The sequence below is a fragment of the Podarcis gaigeae genome (assembly GCF_964106915.1).
Source record: "Podarcis gaigeae genome assembly, chromosome: 1".
In the NCBI taxonomy this organism is placed as follows: domain Eukaryota; kingdom Metazoa; phylum Chordata; class Lepidosauria; order Squamata; family Lacertidae; genus Podarcis; species Podarcis gaigeae.
In genome coordinates, this window is record NC_139678.1 from 45,356,230 (window position 1) to 45,381,341 (window position 25,112).

General features: G+C 41.5%; 2 protein-coding genes across 4 annotated transcripts in view; one reads left to right on the forward strand and one right to left on the reverse strand.

Moving 5' to 3' along the window:
* Positions 1 to 1,627: 1,627 nt before the first annotated feature.
* On the forward strand, positions 1,628 to 12,630 carry LOC310848540 (photoreceptor outer segment membrane glycoprotein 2). Of its 2 annotated transcripts, XM_083747678.1 has the most exons (4): positions 1,628 to 1,942; positions 2,141 to 2,378; positions 4,176 to 4,422; positions 10,452 to 11,231. In XM_083747678.1, exons 1-4 carry the CDS (start codon positions 1,798 to 1,800, stop codon positions 10,710 to 10,712), a joined length of 891 nt encoding a protein of 296 aa, XP_083603804.1. In that variant the 5' UTR covers positions 1,628 to 1,797; the 3' UTR covers positions 10,713 to 11,231. The 2 variants fall into 2 exon arrangements, with proteins under 2 accessions (XP_083603804.1, XP_083603803.1); XM_083747677.1 differs by having other exon boundaries at positions 1,628 to 2,378; positions 10,452 to 12,630.
* A 3,547-nt stretch (positions 12,631 to 16,177) lies between these two features.
* UBR1 (ubiquitin protein ligase E3 component n-recognin 1) overlaps positions 16,178 to 25,112 on the reverse strand; it is a 57,324-nt gene continuing 48,389 nt past the window's right edge. For both annotated transcript variants that reach the window (XM_083746224.1, XM_083746223.1), the window contains exons 42-47: positions 24,754 to 24,862; positions 23,639 to 23,695; positions 22,603 to 22,680; positions 21,328 to 21,498; positions 20,137 to 20,238; positions 16,178 to 19,678 (exon numbers count right to left, since the gene is read on the reverse strand). In XM_083746224.1, the coding sequence (XP_083602350.1) occupies positions 19,537 to 19,678; positions 20,137 to 20,238; positions 21,328 to 21,498; positions 22,603 to 22,680; positions 23,639 to 23,695; positions 24,754 to 24,862 (659 nt within the window). In that variant the 3' untranslated portion in view covers positions 16,178 to 19,536. The remainder of the gene's footprint in view (positions 19,679 to 20,136; positions 20,239 to 21,327; positions 21,499 to 22,602; positions 22,681 to 23,638; positions 23,696 to 24,753; positions 24,863 to 25,112) is intronic.

A 25,112-nucleotide genomic window follows, 5' to 3' on the forward strand; every position in this document is an offset into this window, starting at 1 on the left:
GCCTCATAGCCTATATACCGGTATACAGCTTTTCATTTTAAAGTACAACTGGCTGCTGATACATGTTTTAACAGTTAGCAATTATGTTTTCTATTACATCTTCCACAAAAAATATGACTTAATTTACCTTTAAAATACAGTCAAGGCAAAGCCTTGCTGAAAAGTAAACAGAGTATCCTATGCCTGAAGAAGAGTCTTCAGCAATATGAAATAGTTGAGGGAGGTCAATATGAGAGAATTGGGCTCCTGCAGCTGCGTCCCTTTTTCCATCTGGTGCATGTTCTGAAATTCTAGTTTTGTGTCAGAGATTGGCTGGACACTGAGGAGGGGTGGCTGGATACTGATGAGTGGGCACCAGGAGAAGGGAAGTTGAAGACTGACTTGGAAGAAGGGATCAGTAATCTGGGGGAGCCTGTTACAACTGGGAGGTGAGAGTTAGAGGCAGGAGAAGCTGCAGGATTGGAGAGGGAAGAACAGGTGCAGGTGGGAGAGATAGGTCAAGCTGGTATAGAGTCAAGGCTTCCATGCCTCCTCCTCCTCCTGCCCCATTCTCTCCTGTCTCACTGTCTCCCAGGTCGAGAAGAGGATTGAAGCACAAGGAACAGAAGCAGGTTATTGGAGGCGGAGTCTTTGCCTGCTTGTGCGCAGGCTCAGGTGGGGGAAGATACATACTGTAAACTGAGGTCAGGGACGGAGCCTCCCTGTGGCTGTAACTGCCTAATTGGGTGCACACTTAGAAGTAGCTGAAGGACGTAGGACTGTTGGACATACCTTTCCCTAACTTGTAAGTGTACTTTTGACAATAAAGTGTTAATTCCTTAATCTGTACATTCCTTGTCTGAGAGCTCCATGGATTTTTGTAGAGATTATGTCAGGGGTCAGCAACCTTTTTCAGCCATGGGCTGGTCCATTGTCCCTCAGACCATGTGGTGGGCCGGACTATATTTTGGAGGGGGGAAAAGAACGAATTCCTATGCCCCATAAATAACCCAGAGATGCATTTTAAATAAAAGCACACATTCTACTCATGTAAAAACACACTGATTCCTGGACCATCCGTGGGCTGGATTGAGAAGGCGATTGGGCTGCATCCGGCCCACGGGCCTTAGGTTGCCTACCCCTGGATTATGTGCTTTTTCAAAACATTGAATAGAGGAGAAAAATAAAAGAACATTGCCACCTTTCAATCAGTTTCAAAACCATGGACTCAGCACAATTCAGAAGAAACTTCCCAAATCACATTGAAAGCTAAGTAATTTCAATATTTATGTGAGGAGTTAAAACCAATGGGATTTATGTTTCTGGTTTTAACCCCCTTATCTCATTTGGGAAGCCCATATGAGCCCAAAGGAATATGTTTCTACCCTACTGGGTCGGCCGCAAATCAACCCCCCCCCCCCAGTGCTATTGGAGTCTACAACAGCAACCACGCCGGCCATTGGCCATGCTAACAGGGCTGATGAGAAGTGGAGTGTGACAACATCTGAAAGGCCACTGGTTCCCCATCCCTGAACTAACCAGTATTCTCCATGGAAATAATGCATATATATCTCAAAAGACATAGCCCCACTGTCAGACTGGCGTGAGAACTTGCAAGTTCTTGCAAGTCTTGGATAACATCTTAAGAGGCTATACAGGATGCTAGAATGCACGTTATATTAATACACAAGAGAAAGGCAATAATCTCTCTCTCTCTTTCTGTTTCACAGGCGTCTGCTATAGGCCTTTGCCTGTGCATCGTGATAATCTGATTAGGAGATTTTGTTGAGCAACACTTCTTTTCCTAACACTGTGACCATGGCTGTCCTGAGAGTAAAATTCACCAAAACCAAGAGAGACAAATTGGCTCAAATCCTGTGGATCCTCAACTGGATTTCTGTGGTGTCTGGTGTAATTCTGTTCAGCCTGGGACTTTTCCTGAAGATTGAACTCAGAAAGCGAAGTGAGTTGATGGGCAAAGGGGATATTAACTCTGTCCCCAACATGCTAATATCTGTAGGGGTTGTAGCATGCATCATCAACTTTCTTGGAGGTAAAATCTGCTATGACTGCACAGACTCCAACAAATTCAACCGATGGAAGTTGTTTATGCTCCCTTATATTGTTTGCACGTTCTGCTTCACCTTCTGCATTTTGGTAGGTGCTGTCATGTGTTATACCATGAGAAATGAACTGGAGGAATCTCTGTATCTGGGGCTGAGGGACGCTATTAAGTTCTACAAGGACACAGACATTCCTGGAAGGTGCTTTTTAAAGAAAACCATTGACATATTACAAATCAGATTCCAATGCTGTGGAAACAACGGTTTCAGGGATTGGTTCGAAATTCAGTGGGTCTCAGTTCGCTATCTAGATATGGCTTCAAAGGATGTTCAAGAGTAAGTATTAAATGTATAATATTTTTTGATGTTGTCTCATAAAATCAGTTTTGGTTGAGCAAATGAATCTGAGTCTATAACCGGGAAACACTAGGGAATGCCATGGTAGCCTAGAGAAAGCAATGAATTTAAGAGCAACCCAACTGAATCAGGCCAAAGGCTCATCTAGTTCAGCATCCTGTTCTTCAAGTGGCCAACCAGATGCTTATGGGAATCTCACAAGTAAGACCTGAGTGGAACAGCAGTCCTCCTACTTATGGTTCTCAGCGACTGATATTCAGAGGCATGCTGACAGTGGCTAGCCTTTCTGTCATTGTTTTGCTTAATCTTCTTTAAAAAACCATCCAAATTTGTGTTCATCAATCCATCTTCTGGAAGCAAATTCCATAGTTTAAATATATGCCCTGTGAAGAAGCTCTTTTTTTTTTGTATGTCCTGAATCTTCTACCATTCAGCTACATTGGATGGCTCTGAGATCTAGTACTATAAGAGAGATAATGACTTCTCCCTCTCTATGCCATGCATACTGTTAAACACTCTGCCATGCCCTCCTTAGTCACCTTTTCTCTCAACTAAAAAAGCCCCAAATGTTATAAGCTTTCCTCATAGGGGAGGTGCCCCAGCCCTTGATCATTTTGGTTGTCCTTTTCCAGCTCTATAATATCATTTTTGAGGGGAGGCATCCAAGACGGTAACCAGGCAGGAGTGAAGTAGAGGCATAATTACTCATGGCACACAGTGATGCTGTTAAACTAATAAAGAAAATGTATTTAAATAGGACAAATATAATTTTAAAGAGAAGTGCCTAGTCTGTTGACATATAGAAATAAACAAAACCATTGTAAACTATTTAATTATCCCACTCTATTAGTCCAAAGACTTACATGGCTGCTTTCGGTTTTAAAACAGTGCTAAAAATAAATCAAAACACACGCAATAAATATTCAGAAGCAGCATCACAAACAAGGAAAAACCACATTCAGCTCAAGAGTAAAAGACCTAAAAGATAACTCAAAGGCCTGGGCAAATGAAAAGGACTTCAGTTGTGTCAAAGAGACATTATGGTCAGCGCCAGGATAGCCTCACTGGGGGGGACTATTCTACATGCAGGCTGCTGCAATGGATGTAGAAGAAGGTGGGGGAATTCAGTGAAAGATATATGAGGAAGAGCTTAACAGCTGGTTTGTTTCATGCAGAATAAGAGGGTTCTTCAGAAACCCAGGTCTGCACTGCTTGCAAATTGAAAGGAAATAAACTGCTTGGAAACAAACCAGCAGCCAATTCAGCTGTTTCCAAAAGTGATGTGCTTATGATCTGTTCTACTAGTTGTCTAGTGATGGATCTTGCCACTCTATTTTGCACCAAGTGAACTTTCCAGTTTCCAGAGGAATAGCTAAGCTAGTTTGTTATAGCAATAACAACAACATCAACCAAGTACTTGTTAAAGACTAACAAATGTATTATGGCATTGGTTTTTGTGGACTACAGTCCACTTCACCAGATGCATGAAATCTGTACCTGTAACACAGGAGAAGACTGAATGCATCTGGACGGTTAAATCTAGTCAAAGGTGACACCTTTAAGTGCATTTTAAACACATTGTCCCCCCTCAAAGTATTCTGGGCACTGTAGTTTGTTAAGGATTGCTGGGCACTGTAAGGGTAAACGAAAGTGCCCAGAATTCTCTGAGGGAAGGAAATGTGCCCTGAATGTGTTTTAAGGATGGAGTGTGTCCACACTAGCAAGCTGACCTATTTACTACTCTCACAATGTCTGTTTTCCACATCTTTGTTGCAGCCGCCTAAAAAGTAACGTCGATGGAAAGTTCTTGGTGGATGGAGTCCCCTTCAGTTGTTGCAACCCAATCTCACCCCGGCCCTGCATCCAGTATCAGCTAACAAACAATACAGCTCACTACAACTATGATTTTATGACAGAAGAACTGAATATTTGGATGAGAGGATGCCGGGAAGCCCTACTGGATTATTACACTGACATCATGAGATCCATCGGTATCACTGTGCTCCTCATCTGGTTGTTTGAGGTAAAATATTACAGCACAGTCCTCCAGGCCTTTCTGTCTGACCCTTGAGGCTCTCCATAGGCAATGACCCTCACTGGACCTGATGTGTTTAAGCACCATAAATGCTTTGGGCTGACTGGAATGTGCCCTTGAGCTGTGGTGCCTCTTGTTTGGCTGGACAGAGGTGTGTGTGTGTGTGTGTGTGTGTGTGTGTGTGTGTGTGTGTGTAGAAACCTCTGGTATTCACACATATCTTGAATATAGCCTCCAAGATAGGAGTCATATACATTTTTTGCTCTGTCTGGCTACATCCACCATTTTCATGCAACCCCAGAAGACTGCCCTTGAGGGAATGTAGTCCTCAGGCTGAAGAAAGGTGCCCCATCCATGTTATACATTATATAGTGTTATACTGTACAGTGCAGGAATCAGGAACCTGTGCCCCCACTCAAATCTGGACTACAACTCTCATCATCTTTGACCTCTGACTGTGCTTCCAGAAGCTGATGGGAGTTGAACAACCCCCAAAAGGTCATAATTGTTTAATCCCCAATACAGAGAACAAGTGCTTTATTCTGGGGGGGGGGGATGCAGGGGTACATATACCCCTAAACAGTTTGTGAATCTTTGTACTTTTGTCCATTTACTGTATTTATTTTCCCTGATATGAACTATAAAATGGTGATTTTCTTGAGTCAAAATGAGAGTACCCCTAAACATTTTTTTAAGAAAAAAAGCACTGCAGAGAACAAATAGTTGAGGATGTCTGCATTATCCAGAATTTTGGTAAATACACAACAATATCCTTGCTCAATCTACGTTGCCTTCACTAAATCAATATGAATAGATTTGAATTGTTGGTTTTTTAAAATATATATATAAAAATTGAATTGTTGTTGTTTTTAATATGGATATATATATATATATACACACACACATACAATTGTTGGCTTTTTAAATATATATATAAAAATCACTGTTTATGGAGGAAATAATATGCAGTATAAAATATTCATCAGCCTTTAAAGTAGATAAGAATAAGATTCCTTAAAATTCATCAGCTTGTTCTTTTTGGGGAGGAGGGAACAGGACATTCCAACAGCACACCTCTCCTTTTCACGGTCTCCTTTAATGTAGGGCAAATAACAAGACTGTGACAAATAAAAGCTTCTTATGTCTGATGATGCTTACAAGTAACAGTGACCTTTTGAGTCTGGGGCATCCAAAAATACCAGCAATTTTATCCCTTACTATGCTTGTTGCAAAGCTACATCAAGGCAGAAAAGGTTCTAGCTGAAGACTAAAAGTACAATAACAGTACCCTGGCTACTAGATAATTCCTAAAAAATTCAGTTGGCATTGGGACAACGTCTAAATTACCTCAGACTTACCATTCTGAAAACAATTAAGGGTCTCAAATGTATGTACCTGGGGTTCATACATTCAGATAATGCACGGAAAGGTGAACCAAAAGGAGATATAATAAATTATTATTATTATTATTATTATTATTATTATTATTCCCCTTCATGGATCACTGCCTTGCCGTGGCGAAGGGGCTTGAAGAACTCAGAGAAGCTATGAACTAAGCCGAGCAGGGCACCCAAGATGAACAGGTCATAGTGGAGAGTTTTGACCAAACGTGATCCACCTGGAGGAGGAACCGGCAAGCCACTCCAGTATCCCTGCCAAGAAAACTCCATGGACAAAGACAACAGGCATATAAAAGATATAACGCTGGAAGATGAGCCCCTCAGGTCGGAAGGCGTCCAACATGCTACTGGGGAAGAGCGGAGGGCAAGTACAAGTAGATCCAGAGCTGATGAAGCGGCTGGGCCAAAGCCGAAGGGACGCTCAGTTGCGGATATGCCTGGAAGCGAAAGGAAAGTCCAATGCTGTAAAGAAAAATATTGCATAGGAACCTGGAATGTAAGAACCATGAACCTGGGTAAGTTGGAGGTGGTCAAAAATGAGATGGCAAGAATAAATATTGACATCCTGGGCATCAGTGAACTAAAATGGACGGGAATGGGTGAATTCAGTTCGGATGACCATCATATCTACTACTGTGGGCAAGAAACCCGTAAAAGAAATGGAGTGGCCCTCATAGTCAACAAAAGAGTGGCGAAAGCTGTACTGGGATGCAATCTCAAAAATGATAGAATGATCTCGATACGACTCCAAGGCAGACCTTTTAACATCACAGTAATCCAAGTTTATGCACCAACTACTTGTGCTGAAGAAACTGAAATTGACCAATTCTATGAAGACTTACAAGACCTTATAGAAGTGACACCAAAGAAGGATGTTCTTCTCATTATAGGGGATTGGAATGCTAAAGTAGGGAGTCAAGAGATAAAAGGAACAACTGGCAAGTTTGGCCTTGGAGATCAAAACGAAGCAGGGCAAAGGCTAATAGAGTTCTGTCAAGAGAACAAGCTGGTCATCACAAACACGCTTTTCCAACAACACAAGAGACAACTCTACACATGGACATCACCAGATGTGGATGATTATATTCTCTGCAGCCAAAGATGGAGAAGCTCTATACAGTCAGCAAAAACAAGACCTGGAGCTGACTGTGGCTCAGATCATCAGCTTCTTATAGCAAAATTCAAGCTTAAACTGAAGAAAGTAGGAAAAACCACTGGGCCAGTAAGATACAATCTAAGTCAAATCCCTTATGAATACACAGTGGAAGTGAGGAACAGGTTTAAGGATTTAGATCTGGTGGACAGAATGCCTGAAGAACTATGGATGGAGGCTCGTAACATTATACAGGAGGCAGCAACGAAAACCATCCCAATGAAAAGGAAATGCAAGAAAGCAAAGTGGCTGTCCAATGAGGCCTTACAAATAGCGGGGGAGAGAAGGCAAGCAAAATGCGAGGGAGATGGTGAAAGATACAGGAAAGTGAATGCAGATTTCCAAAGAATAGCAAGGAGAGACAAGAAGACCTTCTTAAACGAGCAATGCAAAGAAATAGAGGAAAGCAATAGAATGGGAAGAACCAGAGATCTGTTCAAGAAAATTGGAGATATGAAAGGAACATTTCGTACAAAGATTTCCATAATAAAGGACAAAAGTGGAAAGGACCTAACAGAAGCAGAAGACATCAAGAAGAGGTGGCAAGAATACACAGAGGAATTATACCAGAAAGAAATGGATGTCTCGTATACCCCAGGTAGTGTGGTTGCTGACCTTGAGCCAGACATCCTGGAAAGTTAAGTCAAATGGGCCTTAGAAAGCACTGCAAATAACAAGGCCAGTGGAAGTGATGGTATTCCAGCTGAACTATTTAAAATTTTAAAAGATGATGCTGTTAAGGTGCTACACTCAATATGCCAGCAAGTTTGGAAAACTCAGCAGTGGCCAGAAGATTGGAGAAGATCAGTCTACATCCCAATCCCAAAGAAGGGCAGTGCCAAAGAATGCTCCAACTACCACACAATTGCACTCATTTCACACGCTAGCAAGGTTATGCTTAAAATTCTACAAGGAAGGCTCAAGCAGTATGTGGACCGAGAACTCCCAGAAGTGCAAGCTGGATTTAGAAGAGGCAGAGGAACCAGAGACCAAATTGCAAACATGCGCTGGATTATGGAGAAAGCTAGAGAGTTCCAGAAAGACATCTACTTCTGCTTCATTGACTATGCAAAAGCCTTTGACTGGGAGTGCCAGATCACCTCATCTGTCTCCTGAGAAATCTCTATGTGGGACAAGAAGCTACAGTTAGAACTGGATATGGAACAACTGATTGATTCAAAATTGGGAAAGGAGTACGACAAGGCTGTATTTTGTCTCCCTGCTTATTTAACTTATATGCAGAATTCATCATGCGAAAGGCTGGGCTGGATGAATCACTAGCCGGAATTAAGATTGCCGGAAGAAATATCAACAACCTCAGATATGCAGATGACACAACCTTGATGGCAGAAAGTGAGGAGGAATTAAAGAACCTTTTAATGAGGGTGAAAGAGGAGAGCGCAAAATATGGTCTGAAGCTCAACATCAAAAAAACGAAGATCATGGCCACTGGTCCCATCACCTCCTGGCAAATAGAAGGGGAAGAAAAGGAGGTAGTGAGAGATTTTACTTTCTTGGGCTCAATGATCACTGCAGATGGTGACAGCAGCCACGAAATAAAAAGACGCCTGCTTCTTGGGAGAAGGGCAATGACAGGCCTAGACAGCATCTTGAGAAGTAGAGACATCACCTTGACAACAAAGGTTCGTATAGTTAAAGCTATGGTTTTCCCAGTAGTGATGTATGGAAGTGAGAGCTGGACCATAAAGAAGGCTGATCGCCGAAGAATTGATGCTTTTGAATTATGGTGCTGGAGGAGACTCTTGAGAGTCCCATGGACTGCAAGAAGATCAAACCTCTCCATACTGAAGGAAATCAACCCTGAGTGCTCACTAGAAGGACAGATTGTGAAGCTGAGGCTCCAGTACTTTGGCCACCTCATGAGAAGAGAAGACTCCCTGGAGAAGACCCTGATGTTGGGAAAGATGGAGGGCACAAGGAGAAGGGGACGGCAGAGGACGAGATGGTTGGATAGTGTTTTCGAGGTTACCAGCATGAGTTTGACCAAACTGGGGGAGGCAGTGGAGGACAGAGGTGCCTGGCGTTCTCTGGTCCATGGGGTCACGAAGAGTCGGACACGACTAAACGACTAAACAACAACAACAACAACAACAACAATTATTATTATTTATATATCACCCATCTGACTGGGTTGCCCCAGCCACTCTGGGCACCTTCCAACAAATTAAAACATAGTAAGACATCAAACATCTGAAGGCAGCCCTGTATAGGGAAGTTTTTTTTATGCTTGATGTCTTCTAAAAGTCAGATAGTTGTTTATTTCCTTGACATTTGATGGGAGGGTGTTCCACAGGGCAGGCGCCACTACCAAGAAGGCCCTCTGCCTGGTTCCCTGTAACCTGACTTCTTGCAGAACCAGAAGGCTCATGGAGCTGGACCTGTGTCTGGGCTGAGCAATGAGGGTGGAGACACTCCTTCAGGTATGAAGGGCCGAAAATGTACAAAAGGGATTGAGGCAGAAAATACTCAAAATCAGTGCTGTGTTTTGTTTTGCTAATTCTCAATTGGCTAGTTTGTCTTTTGAGAGGGAGGGAGGGAGGAGAAGGAGAGAGAGAGAGAGAGAGAGAGAGAGAGAGAGAGGAGGAATATAGGAGGGCCATTGTGGAGGTCCTGGGAGAGAATGGAATATAAGAAGCTGCTTCATACCATATGCTTCATCTAGCTCAGCATTGTCTACACTGACTTGGTTGTGGATCTCTAGGATTTCAAAGTGTTCCTTTCTGGCTCTATCTGGACATGTTGGGGATTGAACCTGGTATCTTCTGCATGCAAAGTAGATGCTCTGTCAATGAGCCATAAAGGTAAAGGTACCCCTGACCATTAGGTCCAGCCGCGGAGGACTCTGAGGTTGCGGTGCTCACCTCGCTCTGCGTTTGTCCGCAGACAGCTTCCAGGTCATGTGGCCAGCATGACTAAGCTGCTTCTTGCGAAACAGAGCAGCACCTTCCCGTCGGAGTGGTACCTATTTATCTACTTGTACTTGACATGCTTTTGAACTGCCAGGTGGGCAGGAGCTGGGACCGAACAACAGGAGCTCACCCCGTCGCTGGGATTTGAACCGCCAACCTTCTGGTTAGCAAGGCCTAGGCTCTGTGGTTTAGACCACAGTGCCACCCGCGTACCTCAGTGAGCCATATCCCACCCTTTATGTAAGATAAAGCATGACACCACCTAGCTGCGCTGGTAGCATGCTTCACTTGGAAATCCTCATCTTTTAGTGTATAATAAAATTTGAGAAAGCCAAGAAATTCATTGCTAAAATATTCCATTAAGCCTAACATTAAAACATTAATAGTAAATAATTTAAATACAAAGAACAGAATTGCAACACCAAGCAATTCCAGTTCCCAGTGGTCATAACAGTATTCTTAATAAGTGTTTCTTTCTTTTTTTTTATTGGTTAATGGTTTGTAATGTTAATTTGGTTCTTTTTCTCTCTCTAGCTGTCTGTGCTTACTGGAGTTCGTTACCTTCAAACAGCAATGAGGAATGTTCTCCTCCTGGGTGATCCGCAGTGTGACTCAGATGGTTGGTTGCTTGAGAACAGCTTTGTAGAAACTGCCAAAAACAACATCAACATCATTAAGAATCTTGGCAAGGCTAATCAGATATCAACGGTTTCAGGGAATGACCCTAACATGGACGTTAAAACTGCAAACCACGGTCCAGAGAATGTTCCGACAAAATCAATCCCCACAGCTTAACTGGATGCAGCACTCAAGACTTCTAATATGGTTTGGCATCACAGTCACTATTGTGCATTTTTGCTGTGCGTTTTTCCCCACAGGTGAGAATAAAACCAGAATTCAAAGAATGGAATCAGTTAATCATATCCTGGTAACAGGACAAAACATGAGGACTTCTGGCAGAGGGTAGAACTTCAATGTACTTACCCAGTTTCTGAATTTACAGTGTTACCTAGTTCTACACAGCCCTTCTCTCTCTCTTTTACAATGCACATAGAATGCTGGTTTGGAATTTGCAATGTTTCCCCCCTTCTTTTACTCTAAATAGGTTATGCCCAGTGTTTATGAAATGTGAACACCAGGAAGATAATTGCATTGCTGTATGGAACAGACTGAACACCATATAGTTTTAGGAGTGGTGGGTTTTTAAATCATTTATCACTCAGTCTTTTTGTAGGTCAAGTTGTTCCTATATTTTGCAGTGACTGTACCTGCCTAAAGCACAGCTTTCTAAAATTCCCAAGTCCACTTTCTGCACTCTCGTCACAAAAAAGCTTGTTATATCATCTGAATATATTTTATCTTAATGTGACAGAAGTATCTTTATTCACTTAACTGCTGTAAGGCTGCCTTAACTGAATGCAATTTATTGTCACTGTAAGTTTAGAACTTAAACGCTTCAAACCTGTTTCTTTAACAGGTTTTTCCATCTCCGCCGTATTAAGCAGTTGGTCCCTTACCTTTCTCGCCCTGATCTGGCCACAGTGATCCATGTGATGGTCACCTCCAGGCTTGATTATTGTAACTCGCTCTACGCGGGGCTGCCTTTGAAGCTGACCCAGAAACTCCAGCGGGTGCAGAATGCCACGGCGAGGCTCCTTATGGGGTCCTTGCCACGGGATCACATTCATCCAGTGCTTTACCAACTGCACTGGCTCCCAGTGGAGTACAGGTTCAAGTTTAAGGTGCTGGTTTTGACCTTTAAAGCCCTACTCGGCCTAGGACCCACATACCTACGGGCCCGTCTCTCCTGGTATGCCCCATGAAGGACCTTAAGGTCCACAAATGACAACACTTTGGAGGTCCCAAGCCGCAAGGTGGTTAGATTGGTCTCAACTAAGGCCAGGATCCTTTCAGTTCTGGCCCCGACTTGGTGGAACGCTCTGTCACAAGAGACTAGGGCTCTGCGGGACTTGACATCTTTCCACAGGGCCTGCAAGACAGAGCTCTTCCGCCTGGCCTTTGGTTTGGACTCTGTCTGACCCTTATGTTTCCCTCCCCTTATGGTTTTGATCCATGGGCTACTTTTAAAATGAGGCTCCATTTAAAATTGCATTTTAACCTGTATTTTAAATTGCTCCCCCCCCTTATGTTTTTATTGTAATTTTACTGCTGTTAGCTGCCCTGAGGGCGGGATATAAATAATTTTTTATCTGGCTGGGGAGGGCGGGGTATAAATAATTTTTTTTATTATTAACTTGTAATTTGAAAGCAAATCATTCAGGGCAGTTATAGATTTGCATTCTGAAATAGGGCTCCTTCATAAAGGTGCTAAAGTGAATAAAGGTTGGCCTCAAATCCCAAACGAATAATGAAGTTAGAGAGAGAGAGAGAAAGAAGGTTCTAGGAACAGAAATGAAACCACAGTGGACCTTACAATATAGAATTTAGCATACGCTAAAATATGTGCATGTTGTGAGTAACAACTAGCAGATAGCAACTTTGCAGTATGTAATTCAGAACTAGGTATCAAATAATAACACTTTCAAGTCTTTATAGATATTTATTAGCAATGGTGACTAAGTGAATTTACAGACTGAAAAAGAAAGAGATTATGCTCTCTATATTATCAAAAACTATATTAGTATAGTTTTTGTAAATATAATGTTTGGTTTGCACTTGCAAAGGGTGAAAATGTCCAAATAAAATCAATCCATTTAAATTACATGAAAGTGTGCGTGTGTGTATCCATTCATTCTTCTATAAGGATACTAGGAGAAATTCCACCCCGCTTCCTCCTGCATAAGGGGCCATTATGATTTTCTCCCAATTTTCTCAGTAGCAGATTGTGCAGTAAGGAGAAAATTATTCCTTACTAGACATGTGACCTACCTGTAATTTGTTGAAGAATGGCAGCTGCGGCTCAACCCCTTTTGCAAATCACAAGCTCTAGGGAGGAGAGTTGGGGGCAAGAGCAGTTTCTCTGGACATCTTTGGATTACTAGTAGTCACCTCAGAAATCACCATTTCAGTTGATGGTGAACCAATCTTTTTATGGTAACTTAATTGTGCTTAATGCTGCATACATGATTACACAAATCAAGTGATTAAGCGCAGCTCCTTCTGGCATGGAGCCAGGCTCTGATGAAGGAGCCTGCTGTGGGGGTGCCAGTTTGTGCCCTTTCAAAATTGTGCCTGGGGCCACAGCCCCCATGCTCTGCCTCTGCACCACAGTGGTACCTATTTATCTACTTGCACTGGCATGCTTTTGAACTGCTAGGTTGGCACCAACCCTTCAAAGTCATCAGCATGAATGTCAGATTTTCTTTCATGAGCCCCGTTGCAGACTTGCAGAGACCCTTTTTGTAGCTTTGACCGCATCACTCATTTGGAAACAGCCAAGTCCTCTTCCTATTCTTTCTCTGGTGGATGGGTGGGTTGGTTAAGTTACCTAGACAGAGATTTTGTGGGCCAGCATCCTTCTTTAGGACCATTCTCTTTATCATCCATCCATCCATCCATCCATCCATCCATCCATCCATCCATCTATTTTGTATACTGCCTTCATCTGAAGAGCATAGGGCAGTTCACAACATAACAATGAGAACATAAAATACATAAAGCAAAAACAAAGCACCAACTCCCCTCCCACAACACATTTAAAAGGTCACACAGAGTTTAATCAGACAAAGCCCTGGTTATAGAAAAACGTTTTCACCAGGCGCCTAAAGATATGTAATAAAGACACCAGATAAACCTCCTTGGGGTGAGCATTCCACGAGCAGGGAGCCACTGCAGAAAAGGTCCGTTCTCATGTTGCTGCCCTCTGGACCTCTCACGGAGTGGGAACATGAAGAAGGGCCTCAGAGGGTCTGGGTTGGTTCACAGAGGGAGAGGCGGTCCACTACCTCTCCTGCAGAGGTAAAGTTCAAGAAGAGCTGGGTGTCATCAACATATTGCTGACCACATATTCCAAACCTCTGGATAACTCCACTCAGCGGTTTCATGTAGATGTTAAAACAACATAGGGGATAAAATCGAACCCTGAGGAACCCCACATTGAAAGTTCCACTGGGCTGAAGAACACTCTCCAAGCAACACTCTCTGGAAACGTCCATCCAAGTATGACTGGAACCAAGGCAAAGCGGTACCACCCCCAACTCTGACAGCTGCTCCAGAAGGAGACCAGAGCCAATGGAAACAAAAGCTGCTGAGAGGTTGAGGAGAATGAACAGGGATACCTACATTTCCCCGGTCTCTCTCCCAACAGAGGTAATCATACAGGGCAACCAAAGCAGTTTCTGTGCCAAAACCGGGACAAAACACCGATTCAAAAGGATCTCTTCCATCTTGGGTCCCCAAATGTTGTTAGACTACAACACAAATCATCCCCAGCCAGCTTAGTCAATATTCCTCTGCATTTCCAGTCAAGTCATGCATAGAAAGTCATGCAAGCCTCACATGTTCTCAAGCTCTTAAAAGAAGGACAACCAGCCAGTTCTTGTTATAAACGTGAAGTAAGCAATAGTTACCCAGAAATGAAACTAGACAGGCAGAGATGTGGCAAGGCTTTCAAAAAGGTTTCGTGTTTAGAAAAAGTGGACACTCAAGCAGCAACACTTGTTTAAAATTGAGCGGTCTAGTAACTTGGAGAGATATGGCAGGCATATTCCTTAGAATCTTTGGCAGAAAAGATTCTAACCCAGAATAGTCTCAGCATTGCTTGTAGGATGACACTTCTAAGGGTGATTTCTCTTTCTTCTTTCTCATACACTTTTGTTTAGTATCTCCTAAGTGCTCATGTACCACCAAGATTATCATGACAGGTTGGAAACAATGGATGTAAGTAAGCATCTAGCCCCAGGGTAGACACGAGCGCAGCCCACAGCCAGTTTTCTGTTGGTCTATTACCCTAGAGCTTGCTGGAATTCTCACAAATAAGGTTGACCCAGCAAGGCATATCACTTAAGTAAGAGTATATAGCCAGGATCACTTAACGCAGATTAATTAAGCTTTAACTGTTAAGTAATCTCTCGTTTTCTTTTTTAAAATGTAAAATGAGCAAGCCAACCTTTCCTAGTGCACCAGTACAATGATACTTCCAACATTTTCCAGAGTTTAGAAATATTTGTGTTCCAACCAAGGAAAACTAGCTCAAATAGCAGCACAGTCCTTATTCGAATTCTCATTAGAGGAGACACAGATGGCATTAGCAAGGCAAGTCTCTAAGCTGCAGCATCTGCTCAGATACAGAAATAAATACGATTTGTTGTAGACTTCTGCTCCCATTTATCATCAATGTGTAAGCCAATCAGAAATAGGAGAGCAACGTGGTTTTTTTAAAAAAAAAAACACACACCTTGTCATACATGGAAATAAATCCACTGCATTCAGACAGTTTAAGACACTGGTCTTAAGGCACCTATATAAGAACCAATGCAATATCCACTCACTTGACAGGTATATATGCATCACATATACTTACTCTAGTACAGTGGTACCTCGGGTTACAGATGCTTCAGGTTACAGACGCTTCAGGTTACAGACTCCGCTAACCCAGAAATATTACCTCGGGTTAAGAACTTTGCTTCAGGATGAGAACAGAAATTGTGCGGTGGTGGCAGCGGGAGGCCCCATTAGCTAAAGTGGTACCTCAGGTTAAGAATAGTTTCAGGTTAAGAACGGACCTCCAGAACGAATTAAGTTCTTAACCCGAGGTACCACTGTATACCCCCACCCTTGATGATATATAGCTGAAATGTGAACCACTGCCTCCTCTTAAAATATTGTGACCTGTGATTAGCTAATGCCTCTCTGTAGTTTTTGTTATGTTACGTTATGGCAGTTTCACATACAGAGTTTCATAATTTCTTGTGGCACTAAGCAATGAAAATGTTACATCAATATTTTTCTTTTTTGGGGGGGAGTTCACATATCAGCTATTTGGGAAACACTGAGTTAGTGCTTATAATTCTTTTTATAACAGGCAACCAGTATGTACCAGTCACAGGTATTACTGACATAGCTGTTTATATAACAGATTAGGGTTTGTTTGTTTTTTAAGGAAGACACATAGGCGTAATTTCTGGTTTAAATGTTGGCCATATCTCTCTACCTGGTTGATATATTTCAGTATTGTGGCAAAAGTGGCATTAAAATATTGGCTGATAATTTCTTAGCTCTTGTCTCTTCATTTTCCTTACCAGATATTATCCATTACAGTTGTCTAGAAACGTAACATTTTGAAATGGAAGTCCACAAGGTATGAGAAGTTACTTTATTTCCTTTTTAAATATACAGATACAAGATATTTTAAAAGGACAAGAACATTATACAAGGCTCAAATTTACATTTTTGCAATTAAAGGATAACAATATATGCATGTATGTAAATAAAATTCCATTCATCTTCCTTATGATTCCTGTCAGTGGCATTAGCACTGTGTGTTCACTAAATACAAATAATCCTCACAGTGAGATAAACTGCATAGTAATTAATGAAACTAAAAATGACCATTCACTCTCATCTGTGCATGAGCTCATTTGCTAGAAAAGTAAAAACACATAAGAACAGAAGTTAGTTTGTTCATTTTGCCTCTGATTTTTCTCAAGTCAGGTTATTAAAAAAAATCAGAGTAAACTGAACAAAAAACCTGATCACTGAAGTAAACACTGTTCAGCTATATTCCTATATGTGTATCCTTAGCTGGGTAGGAAACTGCACACAAACATCAACTGCCTGCATTATTCCTCAATCTGATCAGACAGCAGAGCTTGACTACACAGGACCCACCCATTCAAGAAAGCGAGAATCCTAGTTACTTGGTTAATCAGCAAGAAAACGAGTCACACATTTTGGATCTCTTATGTTCCTCTCCCCTCTGCTTATGGGTGAACGTTTAGCTTCCTTTAAGGGACTAGGGATGTTAACCTCTAGCTGCTGTGGTTGTACACTGTTGAATTCAGCAAAAAGCAGTGTTCACATGCAACTGAATTAAAAATTAATCTTGCTGAGTACAATCCAGCCAATGTTAAGCATTTTGAAGTGTGATTTCCTATTTCAAAATCAAGAATGCACCTAACTTTCTAACTGAACCAATGGAACTCAGGTGCTGCCTGAATCATGCTCATTGTTTAGAATCAATCCATTGTTTGAGAACATCGCAGTGAAGTTAGCTCTCACATTCTCCTCATTAGGCATCTGTTTACAAGTCTCTCTTTGCAGTTACCATGCTGAATGAGGAATCTTCTTACATCACTATTTTTGATTGGGAGAAGAGAAGTGATTCTTCCATGTGTGAGAACCACTCACCCCAGAAAAATAGAGCAGGATGTCCAAATCAGGGTGAGATCCACCTGCACTAACACTGAGCTACCACTGAGGACATGCTAAATCTACAGTGGCAAGACAAATCCAAGCATAGTTCCCCTTTTAAATCCAAAGTATAATAATATGAGCAAATGGATATATAATCAAAACATATCAAGTAGAGTGAACATGACCAAGACACCATGAACACTATCTAATCTCTTCTTACCATGCAGTGCTTCTGGGACATTTTGCAGTAATCTCAGCACACATGTTTTTGCAACGACTGTTTCCCCCCTCTATAACCAGCGTAAACCTCTGTTTGGAATTTTCCAAAATGATGTTTATGTGCAGAGTTTTTCATACCCAGAAAACTATCCAAGAAAACAACAAAATCTTCGTGGCAATATTCTAAACGCTATTTGAAATGCACAAGGAAACTTAAGTGGATAAGCAAACAAAGATTTTGAAGAAATTATCTAGGTACCAAAACATAATTAAAAAGTATAACTCACTGTAGTTCAGAAGCAGACAGTGGGGTGGAGCAGTGGTGCTTACTTTACCACTCGGCAGTGAAGTCTCTGCTGCTGACCAGGAGGGAAATTGGGAAGGGCAAGGCAACAGGAAAACCAGTGCTGCGTAAATGTCATAGTGGCTCTGCCAGTGCATTTGCACAGCGCTGACCTCCATGTTGCCTTGCCCCTCCCACTCCTGGGGAGGCAGCAGAGACTCCACTGCCAGGATATCAGGTAAGTGTGGCTGCCTTGGCTCCACCACCCACTATCCTATGAACAGTGATAACTCATCAGTGCACTAATTGGGATTTATACAATATGAAACGTGAAATCCTATCTTTGGATTTCACTGTCTGTCATGTCTTCTTTCTTTGCCAAATGGAGACGGGGTTTTCCCCAAATACTCAGAACATTTATTTTCTCGCACACAAACCCACACATTTTCTTATCCTCACTCTTAAAATCTTAAATATACACAAAAGACTCCAAAAACAAAGTAGGAAGGCTAGAGTACACAGATAAAATGCACCATCAGGATAATTTAACTTTTAAGACAAAAAAGGGGGTGATTCCTTGAAGGGGATAGTTACAAAAGGCTTATTGGGAAAGTTTTTCCTCTCTCATCACTATGTCCCTCTGACATAGTTATGGCTATAATCAATATACAAGGAAGATGTGACTACAACATTTCAATATCAACTTCTATAAATGGGGCACCCTCGAGAGCTATTGAAAACAACTTGTTTGTGGAATCAGCATGATGAAACCAGACAACATGCAGTCACTGAAGTCTCCCACAGAACCAAAAACATAAAACTGAATGAAAAGCCCTTTGTACATACACTGAACTAATTTCCATTTTTATTTTATTGTTCCTATTAACCTCTAAGATGGTGTTAGTAGCTGCTTGAGAGCAGGTGCTCATTTAAATGGCTTCTTTTGCTGCAGTCTGGGGCCTATGATGGTCCACAGTAAGAAAGATTGCTATGGGGAACATCTGGCTACCCATGGCAGCAGGTAGCCAAACTCCTGGGCTGCAATGCTGGAGAGCACAACAACTACAGTTACAAGGTGCTCATCTGGCTATGCCAAAAGCAAAACATTGACTTTCTGATGCATTAAAGCTAACTGGAAGCTTTTGTGGTGACTTAATGAGTGAATGGGTCCTCATAAGCCTCAAAGCATTTTCAGTAACTTCTAAAATTCCCCTCTGTGCTCCATCCTCACACTGTTCCTATGGATTACTAGATACCTGGTAACACTACTTCCCCTAAGAATAAGTCATAGACCACGCCAGTCACAGGGTGTGGCTACTCTGAGTGTTGCTAAACTGGAGGAGAAAGCCAGGTGCAGAGTTGTGGGAGGAAGGATTAAATAGGTTTAAGTACATTGTTCTCATATTCAGATGCACTGGAGCCGTTTAAGTAATAGCAGTTCTGTTCTGAACTGCTGCTGATATACATGAAGGGAAAGATTATCTGATCCTTTCATCGAAAGATGACAGGCGGAAAATTGAAGCACCTAAATTAGTCCTATGAAAAGCAGACTCTGGCGGAAAAGACATCCCCAAAGACATCCACTGACCAACCCGCTTCTACAGAACCCAGCAATTTCTGGTTCTGATTAATCAATAATCACACTGAGAGGTTGTGTGCATGCATATTTCTCTAAGCAAAGTTGACCCACCAAAAACTGTTTAGTTTAGTGGGCTAGGGATTTCTCCTTAAAATGAGCGTCTTATTATTTCATGTGTAAATTTTAAAGAGACTCAGTCATAGTAAACTAGAAGAGTCTGACACTCAGAGCAGGTGCCAGTTGAATCCAAAGAAGATCTGATTAGTTTCCTGGCTTCGAGCAATCTCTTCTATGATGCAGTGTTGCTGCCAGAGCAAGTGGAGTTTCCTGTACCTTTCATGACACAAATGCAGAGGATTGCCTCGCCTTTGGAAGAGAAACAAGAAGAATATACGCATTAGGGTTTGAGAAAACTGTAAGTGGCAAGTACTTTTAACTTTGCTTTATTCTGAAATATTTAGGTTGGTGTATGTACAACATGCTAGCTACTAACAGTGAATAATCACAGTCTCCTAACTCCCCTCCTAACTCACAAAGAAATGCATTTATGGCTAGCCACCAGTCTCACCAAAGAACTTTTGCTAGCAACAAAAGCCTCTGTTGTTAAGCAGTCAAACAAGAAGTTACTGGCATTGTAAATGCATGTTTATGTTGAAAAGGGTAAGAACAGTCAAAGGCATCCAAACAGTTACTTTAAAATACCAAGAGAAGGTTATTTGCCAGATTTTTGGCATCAGATAATTGTAGTAAAAAAAGCATAAGATGATAACATAAAAAGCAGCAAAGTGAAATTTCCTAGGCAACAGAGCAAAGCATCTACTTACGCCAGATTTGGGTCTGTTTCTCCATATTCATCTAGATATGGTGCAGGATAGAAAGAGCCTCTGGTTTTCCCTCCTATTAAGATAACTTTGCAGTCCCTGATTCTAAAGCAGAAACAGTTATGTTAGCGAGAAAGACCCCAAGATGGCTGTGGTCTCAGTACACCATTTACTTTGAAGAATATGTAAACACAGTAAACAGTGTTGCCTATTTAAAGCCTAATATTTCCAACATAGCAGGATCCTTGGCAGTGACCAGAGGAGGAATGACCACTGGTATGAGCAAAGAGAAGAAATGCCATGGTACATCTGCAGCAGCACAGACACTTTCATTTGCCCCAGCTGTAACAAAACATGTCTCTCCTGCATCGGTCTCTACAGACACAACAGGCACTGCAACCTTCCAAAAGTTTGACTTCACCCCCAAAGGCGCACTCCTTCACTGTATCCTCTACTGTATCCTGAGACAGACAGACGCCAACAACAATTTCCAATATCCTTTTGTATGCAGACTTTCTGGGAAGGTGAGAAAATGAACAAGCTACTCAACTCCCTGAATTCATATGTGTGAACTATAGAATGCTGAGTTACTATGACCAGATCAGGGTAGTGTATGGGTAATTATAGCACACACACACAAAAAAAAAACATTTCTGCCCTTAATGAACAGCTCTGGGCTATAGTGTAAGGAATAAAAAAGAAACAAGAGACTTCTGTCATCAGCCCCATTTTATGATTTAGGTTAAGATGATCTGATCCTAAAGATAAAGAAATTCCCAAGTATCACAAGCTGTAGTATTTTAAATTGTAGTATGGGAAATGAACAAGCTAAAACCAATGTTCATCTCTTCCTATCTAAGCACAATCTACCTTGGTTGTCGAACGCCTTGGTACTTGTACGTTTTGGCTCCCGAATGCTGAAAATCCTTGACATAAGTGTTTTTGAACGTTCTTTGGAAGCCAATGACACAGTTTCCACAACTTCCGATTGAGTGCAGGAAGCTCCTGCAGCCAATCAGAAGCTGCGCCTTGGTTTTGGAACGGTTCCCCCGAACAGATTAAGTTCGACAACCAAGGTACGACTGTAATGTTCTTGTAATAGTCTAAAAGAAAAATCAGCATGGCATTTGGCACATCAACACCCCTTCCTTCCGATTCATTCCAATGGGCTTTTCACTCTACTCTGTTACCTACTTGAGAAAAATGCACACTCCAGCACCACAGTAGACAGCATGTGAAGTGCAGGCTCCCAGCTCCTCCCCATTCACCAGCTCCTGACAGCAGGTATTTTCAGAGCATAGCATAGCCCCACAGAACAAGCACAACACGGGGTGCTTGGTTTCATCATCAGAGGATCGAGGGCATCTGGAAAGGTAAAGTTAACTGGAGAATGACATTTGGAACCAAGAGGGAGATTAGAAAACAAAAATATGAGAAGGACATTATTTGCCAAGACGGCTTGTGAACAAAAACCTGTTGCATTGCTAACTTTCATTTTATCAGGCCTTCTTTAGAAACCTGATGATAAAATATCCTTTTTTCTAATGGGATGCCTCCAGGTGTACACCAGCTGATGTACAGAAAAACTAGCCAGAATGATTCTGAAACTAGCATGCCATTCAAATTAAAATAGAATTTTATGCTTCAAAGTTATTTCCAGGGTTCTGAATGCAGACTGAGAAGGTGTGGTTTAGGTTCAGATGGAATGCAAAACCATGTATCGTTCTAATGTCTGAGCCCAATGGGAATGAAAGTTGTAATCATATTGTTTATTGTTTTTACACTGTACACCACCTAGAGATTTTTAAAATATTAAGGGGCTTCTAAATTATTTTAAATAAAATAAATAATTCACTTCAGAAATGTTGTGATGGCAAGTGAGATTTCCAATGCACTTTGCAAATTATGAACATGATAAAATAACAATATTGCTCAAGTTTAACCATTTTATTAATCAGTATGACCTGTTACTACTCCAGTGGTAATAATATCTCCTTATCCTAAAATGAAAATTGTATGATCTACAGCTAAAAGGAATCAGTGCTTCCAAACCATTGGTTTTTATAAACTTAAACTGCAAGTGGGGAACCAGATACTTGAACCAAGTCCATTTACCACTTTTAATTTTTTTTGCAATACCATTTACACAATCAAATTGTGCTGCTTTTTCAATTTTTTTTAAAAAAGGCTATATATGTCTACCCAGTGCTTGTTTTCTAAAAAAATGTTTAGGGATACTGTCATTTTCCTACTCATATTGAAATACTGCCCCTCAATGAGGCCAAACTTAGATTCACAAAATGTTTAGGGGTATACGTATCCCTGCATCCACCCAGAAAAAAGCACCGTGTCTACCTTAAAATTATTCTCTTGGCACAATTATGCAACATATCTTGATCGCTTAGACAGAACAGAGTTTTATGAAGAACAAATCCCTAAAAAGTCACAAAAGAAACTTCTAATTCTCACCTAAACTGAGAGCCTTTATTGAGAAGGCAACTGTAGTCTTCTGGAAGCTCTACCAATTTATTTCTTTTTCTTGGGTACCTAGTTAATTCAAGTAAGAAGAATTACAATACTCCAGGATACAAAAGCACATCAAAGAAACAGCTACCAAATATTCTTCTGCTGAACTTTAAAATGTTCACATTTCATCCAAAATTTGCAAAGGCTGATGACACAAAGACAGCTATGATCTCTGCAGTAGGAGCTTGCAAGTGATAGTTATACATTAGAACCTTGCTGTAGGGAATTCAGCCTATGTGTAAGCAGTCTAGGGAAATTATATTGCAGAGGACAGGCCAGGATTAGCACTCTGGTTCATTGTGTGTTCTGTTTGACCCTGTTCCTTGCTTTCCCCATTATTTCTAATAAAGTTTCACAATTGGGCTGATCGGATCAGTGTGTGACTGCCACGTGCCGAGATCACTTGGGGTCACACGGTATTAGAAGTCTAGGGCCAGAATGGTAAAGCCAGGAATTTGCCATATTCCCAAGGAGAAACAGAACGCTAGAAAGCAGGTGTTACGCTCTGCGTAAGTGCAAGAAATTGGCTGGAGGCACGAGGCATACTGGTGAAAGCTTTAAGTTCACTGGGTGTTCCGCGTTTTCCCCTTGTTTCTAGGGCTGTACATAACTGAAAACGGGGTGATGGCAGATAACAAGATAACAACTACCAGATAACAAGAACCAACTGGCAGCATTGCAGGGATGTTGTGCAGCAGCTGGGCAAGGAAGGTGGTGTGAAAGGCTATCCTGAGCACCCACCTTCTCCACACAATGCAGCTGGCACCATGTGCATTACTGTTCTTATCAGAACAGAAATATTGTGGGAGTTTGGTTATCCTGACATTTCTCCTGACATTTCTGTATTTACCCAAGAGCAGATGTTTGGGGGAGCAATATATCTAAAAGCAAAGGGGCAAGGGGCACTGATGAAAACACACTGCTAAATATTAAAATACAACCAAGACTGCTGTTTCAGGAAAAAAGAAGTAAAACTGACCTTATTCCAATACTTTTCCCCTTCAGAAAGCTGAGTACAGCTGGATCCGCACACCACCTGCATGTGAAATTCTCCATCAGGACAATAATATATTGTAGTACTGTCCATCACTAGCTTGGTCCCCAAAACTACCAGTTTAATTAGTGTTTTGCTACTCTTACTCATAACTGGAACCATTCCCTCTCCTGCCCTGAAGTGGTGAATAAATCCTGTCACAGATTAGAAGTGTGCATGCACACAAAAGCTTATACCAAAAACAAACTTAGTTGGTCTCTAAGGTGCTACTGGACAATTTTTTTATTTTCTTATATATTCCAGCTTTGATTTTCAGTTTGACACACTGGATGCCCACAAAGATTTTGGGTCGGTATGACTGGCCAGCAACCCCCAAAAGGTGTTTGCTTTTCCTAAGGCCATAAACAAAGGCAGAACCATCTCCCTTGATACAAAGGTGCTCAGAAAGCAAATGAGAACCAGACACTTAATTTTTAGAAAACTAAGTTTTGATAATATAATATAATATAATATAATATAATATAATAACTCATATTCAACACAGTTAAGTAAACTGAAATATGTTAGGCTGCCTGTATTCAGGTTATGCCTGTTCTACCCTGAAAGACACATCAACACACACTGTATCCTCACAGCCCATCCCCATCACATTTCTGGGTCTGTCCTTTTACCCCAGTGCAACTTTGCAAACTTGTTCCAAGTCTTTTGGATCAACAGACACCTTCATATGGCTTACCTGATCACAACACACAGTGGCCTAAGTTGTGCAATGATGGTGGCTAAATGATCCCACTTTGAGGCAGGGGGTTAGATTAGATCAGCCTTTGCCAACTTGGTTCCCCACTGGACATCCTGAACTATAACTCCCACCACCCCTAGCCAACTGTGAGGGCCAAGACTGGTGGGAATTTTAGTCCAAAACATCCAGAGGGCACCAAGTTGACAAAGGCTAGACTAGACAGTCTCAATTCCACTGCACTCTATGGTTCCCAGCCCACTCTTTCTCACCCAGCCAACAGTTTCTGGATGTTGGGACAATCATATGCTCTATGTGAGAACCTGAAAAAACACGCATATTTTTCTCCCAACAGCAGTCATACCTCTGGAGCAAGGGCTCTATAGTATCCCAATATTCTTGGAAAAGCAAGAACAGATTGGTGGGTAGAGACAAGTATCCACAAAGAGCCTTGAATTGGCCTTCTTCTGAAACTGAAAAAAGGAAAAAGATGTTAGATGTACCTTCAAGTGCAGCAACTAACATAAAAAAACCTTTTTTCTGTTAAAAGTGAATACTCAGTGCAGATTTAGAAAGTAAAAATGTATCAGATGAAGACAATAGCCAGTTTGGAATGACAGCCAGGAACTACTTCGGATAAGACTCTTACTGCTGTGGAGGGAATGTCCGTAGTCACATTGAAAGCTGTCAGTTATTTTTCTCCGTAAGTCAATGTGAACTGTT